The 9,826-nt window shown below is 37.8% G+C and overlaps 1 protein-coding gene across 3 annotated transcripts in view; it reads right to left on the minus strand.

Moving 5' to 3' along the window:
* Positions 1–9,826, minus strand: part of CHL1 (cell adhesion molecule L1 like) — a 213,410-nt gene that overhangs the window by 38,655 nt on the left and 164,929 nt on the right. For all 3 annotated transcript variants that reach the window (XM_026446858.1, XM_026446855.2, XM_023198275.1), the window contains 4 exons: positions 8,676–8,816; positions 8,231–8,342; positions 6,703–6,869; positions 3,644–3,809 (listed from right to left, as the gene is read on the minus strand). In XM_026446858.1, the coding sequence (XP_026302643.1) occupies positions 3,644–3,809; positions 6,703–6,869; positions 8,231–8,342; positions 8,676–8,816 (586 nt within the window). The remainder of the gene's footprint in view (positions 1–3,643; positions 3,810–6,702; positions 6,870–8,230; positions 8,343–8,675; positions 8,817–9,826) is intronic.

Genomic DNA, 9,826 nt, shown 5'->3' on the forward strand with positions numbered 1-9,826 from the left:
ATATTGAATGGGCAAAAACTGGAAGCATTCCCTTTGCAAACCAGTACAAGAAAAGGATGCCCTCTCTCACCATTCTTATTCAACACAGTATTGGAAGTTCTGGCCAGGGCAATCAGGCAAAAGAAAAAAATAAAGGGTATTCAAATAGGAAGAGAGGAAGTCAAATTGTTTCTATTTGCAGATGACATGATTTTATATTTAGAAAACTCCACTGTCTCCACCCCAAAACTCCTTGAACTGATAAGCAACTTCAGCAATGTCTCAGGATACAAAATCAATGTGCAAAAATCACAAGTATTCCTTTACACCAGTAATAGACTAGCAGAGAGCCAAATCATAAATAAACTCCCATTCACAATTGCTACAAAGAGAATAAAATACCTAGGAATACAGTTAACATGGGATGCAAAGGACCTCTTCAAGGAGAACTACAAACCACTGCTCAGGGCAATAAGAAAGGACATACACAAATGAAAAAAAAAATTCCATCCTCATGGATACAAAGAATTAATATCATGAAAATGGCCACACTGCCCAAAGTAATTTATAGATTCAATGCTATTCCCACCAAACTACCATTGACATACTACACAGAATTAGAAAAAAACCTACTTTAAATTTCATACGTAATCAAAAAGACTCCATATAGACAAAACAATTCTAAGCAAAAAGAACAAATCTGGAGGCATCACACTACCTGACTTCAAATTATACTGTAAGGCTACAGTAACCAAAACAGCATGCTACTGGTACGAAAACAGACATGTGACGAATGGAGCATAACAGAGACCTCAAAAATAACACCACACATCTACAACCATCTGATCTTTGACAAAACTGACAAATCCAAGTACTGGGTAAAGGATCTCCTATTCAACAAATGGTGTTGGGAAAACTGGCTAGACGTGCAAGCAACTGAAACTGAACCCCTTCCTTACACATTATACAAAAATTAACTCAAGATGAATTAAAGACTTAAATGTAAAACCCAAAACCATAAAAACCCTAGAAGAAAACCTAGGCAGTACCATTCAGTACATAGGCATGGGCAAAGACTTCATGATGAAAATGCCAAAAGCAATTGCAACAGAAACCAAAATTTGCAAATGTGATCTAATCAAACTAAAGCGTTTCTGCACAGCAAAAGAAACTATCATCGGAGCGAATAGGCAACCTACAGAATGGAAGAACATTTTTACAATCTACCCATCTGACAAATATTCATAATTTAAAAGGAACTTAAACATATTTACAAGAAATAAACAAACAACCCCATCTAAAAGTGGGCAAAGAATATGAACAGACACTTCTCAAAAGAAGACATTTACATGGCCAACAAACACATGAAAAAAAAGCTCAACATGAACGATCATCAGAGAGATGCAAATCAAAACCACAATGAGAAACCATGTCATGCCAGTCAGAATGGGGATTATTAAAAAGTCAAGAAACAACAGATGCTGGTGAGACTGTGCAGAAAAAGGAACACTTTTACACTGTTGGTGGGAATGTAAATTAGTTCAACCATTGTGGAAGACAGTATGGTAATTCCTCAAGGATCTAGAACCAGAAATACCATTTGACCCAGCAATCACATTACTGGCTATATACCCAAGGGAATATATATCATTCTACTATAAAGACACATGCACATATATGTTTATTGCAGCACTGTTTACCACAGTAAAGACATGAAACTGACACAAAGGTCCATCAGTGATAGGCTGGATAAAGAAAATATGGTACATATACACCATGGAATACTATGCAGCCATAAAAAGGAATGAGATCATGTCCTTTGCAGGGACATGGATGAAGCTGGAAGCCATCATTCTCAGCAAACAAGTGGGAGATGAACAATGAGAACACATGGACACAGATAGTGGAATCACACATACCAGGGACTTTTGGGGTATGGAGGGCAAGGGGAAGGAACTTAAAGGACAGGTCAATAGGTGCAGCAAACCACCATGGCATATGTATACCTATGTAACAAACCTGCACGTTCTGTTCATGTATCCCATTTTTTAAAGAAGACATAAAGAAAAACAAAAATTAAAAAAAGAAATTTGTCATAAGGTAAAAGTGAAGAAATTAGTAGTACAAATCACAAGAGCAAAAATGGGCTGTGCACTTGGTATTTTCTAAGTGCTCTGTATGTTAACGTTTTCTAAGTGTTTGATATTGTTAACCCTCTAATGAAAGTATCTTTTCAATACTTTTAATTCAAACCATGTTATGGGATTTAAAACTAAGGCACAAAGATGTTAAGCAGCTTGTCTAAGTTCAAAGATCTAATAAGTGACTGAGCTGAGATTTGAATCTGAGCCATTGAGCTTCGGAGGTTATGATCTTACCCATGGCACTGTTGCTGTCTCATGCAAGCAGCACATGTCCTATCTAAACAGTTTCAGATTTTTAGTTTTACAGAGCAATAAATTACAAAACTAATGAGAGGTGAGATTTGGCTCCAACATGGTTAAGTTTTAACCCTTATTTAGTAACAATGCGAAAGCATGCAAAGCTGACTTTCACATATTTTCAAAAGAGAGTAGACATTCAGCAAATGCTGACGTTTTATTTCTTTGATGTGTTTGATACTGTCTAGTGCTATTAAGCATTCATTCACACTTTCCTCTATATGTTCTCCTTTATATTTTGTCTATATTCTCTATACAGAGTTTGGCAGATTCAACGTTACGCTTCTCAGTACTTTCTGGCAGGAAGAATGCCAGATATGATTTGGGTTTTGTTAGTGAGTTAAATAAACTCAAGTGAGATTGAAAAGTAGAAGGAAAATGGACACCATCTTCTCCAGGCCAGTGGAAGCAGATAGTGGTTCTGGCATACATGAGAGTTGGCAGTGGCAGGACTCACAAGTAGTACCAATGGGGTGAGGTGGCCACGAAGATGGCAGCAGTTTCCAGACACCTGGATTGCAGCTGCAGGGCTTTGTGATCAAGAACATAGAAGACTAGTATGCAACCTCTTCTAGGCCTAGCTCCTCCAGTCTCTCTTTTTTTTTTTGGCAAGCATCCACGCCCATGCAGCTCTCAGCCTTTTTGGCAAGCATCCAAGCCCATGCAATTCTTCTCAGTTACTTAGAGTGGTTTCTATTTCACACACTAACAGAATGGTATATGTTACATGAAAAGTCAGTAGCAAAAACAGGATGATAAATATATGATAGGAGATTGGAGTGACTTGAAGACAGAAATATTACTCAGTTTTGTTTTTATTTCAGTATGAATACTTTTAGACTTTTTTTTTTTTTTTTTTTTTTTTTTTTTGGACAGAGTCTCACTCTGTCATCCAGGCTGGAGTGCAGTGGTATGACCTCGGCTCATTGCAGCCTCCACCTCCTGGGTTCAAGCGATACTTGTGCCCCAGCCTCTCGAGTAGCTGGGATTGCAGGTGCACACCACCATGCCTGGCTAATTTTTGTATTTTTAGTAGAGACGGGGTTTCACCATGTTGATCAGGCTAGTCTTGAACTCCCGGCCTCAAGGAATCCACCCACCTCAGTCTCCCAAAGTGCTGGGATTACAAGCATGAATCACTGCACCTGGCCTAGAACTTTTTTTTCAAGTGCAAAGTGTTCCACCCAAGCAAATATTATGACACATCATAATAGTTTACCTACCTGCCATCTTCTGTGCCATTAATTTCAAAGGCTTCTCCATCTTTACTCCAGGACAACTTCAAACTGTGTTTCAAATGTAAGTCACATTTGCTCTCACAATGCAATTCAAGCATATGCAATTTGGGGATACGAGGATTCTTAGGAGAAATTCTAAGTTTTGTAGCATCTGTTTTTACCAAACAAATATATTAGTTAGAACTAAGCATAGCTTACTTTGTTATTAAGTGCCTGCAATTTAAGTAACGCAAACTGTCACCATAACAGTCCAATCCTCATGCAGGGTTTCTCCCACTGTAATTTCCTAACATTGTATATCATTATTATTTTCTTTCTATCCAGGCTTGGACATCTGACAAAATTTAAGTGGAAATATCAATTAATAGTTTAGGAATTTCCCTCATTATTTCTTGGGCAAGGGAGTAAGCAAACTATGGGCGAACAAATGTCTCTAGAATTTGAAAACAACGTAATTTCTCCTTCAAGTGCTTCTGAATATGTAATCAAAGCACTGTAAGGGAAAGGGGATAGTTGATTCTCTATTAGCATGTTTCTTATTAATTCAGAAACCTAAGGATAAATGTTGAAGCCCATGCATGGATGAAATATCAACATGAAGGTGGGGAACTGGAAATTAAGCCTTGGAAAGGTAGGGCCTGTTCCCGTTTTGTAACACTGCAGTATCCTCAGAGCCTAGAAGGGAGCCTGTATATCATAGGCACTCAATACATGTTGCTAAATCTCCTGTTGAACGAATTACAGTGAGTGATAATTTGAAAAAAAAATAAATTTGTGGTTATCAACTTTATGAAACTCAAAAATTAGTATATGGCTGCCTTAAAAAATGTTTGCTTCATTATGATTGTTTCAAAACATACAATCCTTACTCTTTAAGGCTATGTTAAAAGTAGGTATACTCTTAATGTGGCATTAGGCATTTTGGGGGACCTCTCACAGACCAACTGTACAAGCTGACCTCCAATTCCATAATTATACTCTGATATTTGCTATGTACATTTTTCTCAAGGAACTGGTTAAAAACGGAAAGTGTTAGTAAAATTAATTGTTATCCCAGGCACAAAACTTGAAGAGACTATTAAATTGAATTAATTTTAACTGAATTATTTGACATCCTACTTCTAATTCTAAATTTAAAGACAGAAATTCATTTAATAATAATAGAATTTAATAAGCACTTCTCTATCAGGACTCTGCTATGCAATGCATATTCATTGTGGCATTTTATAATTATGACAACTTTATGAATATTAATACTCCCACCTTACACAGAAGTAATTTAAGGTTAAAATGAAATCAAACCATAAGACCAAGGTTTCCTAACTGGTAAGGGGCTAAATCAGGATTTGAACCCAAATCTGCCTGAGATTAAAGCTCATGCTTTCTTTCTTTTTTTTTTTTTTTTTTTTTTTTTTTTTTGAGACAGAGTCTAGCTCTCTCGCCCAGGCTGGAGTTTAGTGGTGATCTCAGCCCACTGCAAGCTCTGCCTCCCGGTTTCACTCCATTCTCCTGCCTCGGCCTCTTGAGTAGCTGGGACCACAGGAGCCCGCCACCATGCCCAGCTAATTTTGTTTTTGTATTTTCTGTAGAGACAGGATTTCACCGTGTTCGCCAGGATGGTCTCGATCTCCTGACATCGTGATCCGCCCACCTCAGCCTCCCAAAGTGCTGGGATTATAGGCGTGTGCCACCGTGCCCGGCCAAAGCTCATGCTTTCAATCACTATACTATATAGACTCTCACTTAACTCCATTCCCAACATGCCTTTTGTATATGTAAAAAAATGTGTCCTTAATCCTTCATTGATATGATTTGTATATAGTCTTTGCATGTAAAATAGACACTACACATATTGAAAGTTTAGAAACCTGTCCATCTCTCTGGCCACTAGCAGTTTTGAGGTCCATTTTGGGTCAAGCACTGTGTTGGGCAATAGGAATGCAAAGTTCTATTTAGATTTGAGGCTTCATGCTCCTTACAGCCAGCTGTGTTGCTTAACCTTAATATAGGTTTACTTTTTGAAGTATAAAAACAATCATCATCGTCTTCAGTGACTTCATGAGGGCATCTTGAAAAATATATATAACATTTGAAAATGTAGAAGACATGAGAGATAAGTAGATACTATGGGAGAGTATTTGTGTGCTTTAAAAACATAGTCTGTCGGGGTGGCACATTGATTTACTTAGGGCGCAGAGAGACAAATACTACAAAATAAGAAAAGGATGTAAGAAAAAAGAGAAGGAAAAAAAGGATGAAAAAAGAAGGAAGGAAGGATGTATATGGGAAAAGAGAAAAAAAGAAATGTCAAGACATCAGTGGATACAACAGCAGAATATATATGGGGTAAAAAGGTATCAGTGAAAACAGAAGATGAAACAGCTATGCTCTCCCTTATCTAGGTGGAAGTGAGAAGCGGGCTGGGATATTGACATGACACAAGAAACAAAAATGCTTCCTACTATTACTGAAGGACCTTTCTGTTCTTTGTGTTTTCTTAAGGATTCTCTGAACAATATTAAAATCAAAATATCGGTGAAACTCAAGAAACTATCAACAGCTCCCAGGACCGTGCCCTGAAGTGAGAAGGAATAATACAAAGCTGTTTATAACTCAAAAAGAGGATCAAAAATCCTCCTCATTCTGTCATGCCTCAGTCACTATAAAGTTATGAGTTTGTGAAATCTTTAGCTCAAAAGCTTGATTACTGGTAACATTACCTTGAGTTGGCTTTTGAAGTAAAATATAGTTACAGAAATGTGGTGTAGTATGGTTAATAGGTCATTTTTAAATATTGACAGCCATCTGTCACTAAGGACACCTGGTTCCCTCTTAAAATAGGATGAAGCTGCACACATATCATTGGCATGCCCTGTAATTCTTGCAATAATCTTTTAGATGAAACCCAATCTAGGAATTTTGAAAACCATTTCAAAGAAATTTATCAGGCACTCCAACATAAACTGTATTATTCCATTTGGGCAAATGAAGACAGACTGAACCCACGTGACAATTCATGCAAAGTAACAGTGAAATAAAAATACTTCTAATATCCAAATTGGCTGTGACTGCAGTTTTTCCTATAGCATTTTCTACCCAACATGAGTATGACCCAGCGTCTTCTTCAGTGGTTCTGTTGATCTGCAATGTGCCATTGTCATAGACATGATACCGCCTGCCCTCCAGGGGTTTCGCTTCTTCCACCTTCTGCCTATGGACAGAGAAAGCATACATCCATTTGCGGTGAGGCAAAATTGCATACTCTTTTTAATACTAGTCAGTGACGGATCATGAATATACATTCATGGACCATGAATGTATATCTTATCTACCCAAATAGACTGTGGCTAGAGAAAACCCAAGTCCATGCTCCGTGCTTCTGCTGTATTTGTCATAGCTACCAGCACCCATTTGCATGTGTCCTCAGAGCTTAATAAATATTTTCTGGCTTATTGATGGTGAACTCTTTAGTTAATGATCACTCCAGGGTACCAAATGGGAAAGCTAGTAATTGAAAGAGATAATGAATCTGCCAAACCTCCTGCTGTCCTGGGAGAACATTGGTCATTCAGAAACATTATAAGCCAGGGAGTCTCTAGCCAAATAGACTGTGGACATGGATTACATTTACCCTATCAACCCCAGAGCCATTTCCTCTCACATTCATCCATTTCAAAGCATTTGCTGCCATAGCTTGATTTATCCTGTACATTTCACAATAAGTGACTGCTTGATTTTAAAACAAACAAACAAACAAACAAAGGATAAACTGTGGATGCAGTCCATGCAGGATCCTACCAGACAGGGACTAGGCTGAGGTAAGCGAGAGGCTTGCCTCAGATGCAAAATTTAACAGGGTGCCAAACATCTCAGTAAGCAAGGTGAATAATATTTCAATGGAGTGTTTTGAAAAATCAAAATAATTCAGAGAACCCATGACGAACAAAATATATATCATGATTTAAAATAAAGGCAATATCTGACCCTATAAATGTATGACCTGGTGTCACTCATCTCACCCTGCCCTACAGACCAATGACAAAATTATTCAAGAACTATTTAACCATGCTTTTTCAGTAAAGTAACTAATAAGGTAGATCCATATTGATAATGTCTTTGGATTTGTGATACCAATTAGTCCATTGAAATTAAAATCAAAATGAATGCTGGAAAAGTCTGAAGCACATGTATTTGGAATTAAATGCGAGCTAAGATAATTATTTAGATAATCCCAAAACAACAACGATAGAGTAAAATATGACCTTGTGGTACCCCATAATGAAAAACCAATTCTATCTTCAAAATTGTCTCTAGAATCTCTTCAATTCTCTGCTTTTCTTTATGAACACAAGTGGCTCTCTGAATGTCTCTATGTGAGAAAATCCTAGAAATCTAGCCAATGTTTTCAGAAGAGGTAATTTCCTGAAAGGTAAGTTTGTTACCTTATGTCTCAGAGGCACTGGGTACATGTAACAATACAGACCCAATGCAGCCTGTCAAATGATGGATGAAGAAACAAGGTCAAATCTACAATTGACATTCTCTTAAGAAAACTGTGCGCGGCCGGCTTACCAGGACACGACTGCCTCAGGTGAAGCAAAGAACTCGCAATGTAAGAAAGCACTGTACCCAACCACTGTAGCATAATTTTCTCCATCTTTGGTTTGTATCAATGGACGGACATCTATTTGAAAATAACATAAATACGGTTTTAAATTTTGGTGGAAGAAAGATGTGCAAACTAAATTTTTCTACGTCCTAGCCATATTAATACGAATAGAGAACAGCGGAATATTATGGTGGGTGTCTGTCTTGAATTATAAAAGTATCCCAATTCAATACATTTTTGAAAGTATAATTTCAGTGTGAAGTCTAAAACTCAAATGTATGGTGCAAAGTGCTTTGATTTTTTTCCCCCATATATTATGTGTCAAGAGTTAACTGGTACTTCTGAACATGACCTCGACCATTTTCCTTAAGAAAATAGCAAGTTAAGTCAGCTCCGAGGCACACTCACCCACAACATCAACATTGGCACTGGCAAGGATAGTTCCGTGGACATTGGAGGCTTCACACTGGTACACAGCAGTATGATTCGGTTGAAGGTTGATAAAACTGATTTCCCTGGGGAAGACAACATCACCAGCAAATGGATGATCTGAAAGAGATTACAGAATGTCAGTTTGATAAAGAACAGGACATAAAATATTTATACACCATTTATTAAATGTGTCACACAGTATTTATATTTTAAAACCAGTTTAGGGTGACTAATAGTTCATTGAAGCCAATTCTTTAGGCTTTCTGAACATCGACTATGAACTTTTCTTTCCAGATCCATTTGAGTTTTCAATCCTTTTTCAAGTTAATATTTAGTAACAAAATATCTGCTCATCTAGAGCTCCCAGACTTTCCACACCCATATCCATAGTACTATTCTGGATTATCCATTAGGCATTCAAATGATGAAGTGACACTCTGTTACTCTTCTGAATTTAGATACTGTTGCTGCCTGGCACAAGTCACAGGGTCAACACATCTTGATCTCCCAAGTTACCAGTACTGGCTGCTATTTTCCCCCTTGATATTTTTGTTCCCATTTCAGTTCTCTGCCTCTCTACGGTTTTCTGATCTGCACCATTCATTTCATTTGTCTTGCTTCATTATTTAACCACTTCATGTACATTGCTTGTATATTTCATTTTCCCAGTAAGACTAAACCCTTCTTGAGAAAAAGGGCCAGGTTTTCTATTTTCGGGCAATGAAATCTTCCCCACTCCTGATCCAAGTATAATTCTGGAAATATCTCTTGGAAATGAGAATACCTAACATGAGACTGGGCACGGTGGCTCATACCTGTAATCCAGCAATTTGGGAGGCTGAGGCGGGTGGATCACTTAAGGTCAGGAGTTCAAGACCAGCCTGGCCAACATGGCAAAACCCTGTCTCCGCTAAAAATACAAAAATCAGCCAGGTGTGGTGTTGTGCTCCTGTAATCCTAGCTACCCCAGAGGCTGAGGCAGGAGAATCACTTGAACCCAGAGGTGGAGGTTACAGTGAGCCGAGATCATGGTGCCACTGCACTCCAGCTGGGGCAACAAGAGTGAGACTCTGTCTCAAAAATAATAATAATAATAATAATAATAATAATAATAATAATAATAATAA

This window comes from Piliocolobus tephrosceles, chromosome 2, assembly GCF_002776525.5.
Source record: "Piliocolobus tephrosceles isolate RC106 chromosome 2, ASM277652v3, whole genome shotgun sequence".
In the NCBI taxonomy this organism is placed as follows: Eukaryota; Metazoa; Chordata; class Mammalia; order Primates; family Cercopithecidae; genus Piliocolobus; species Piliocolobus tephrosceles.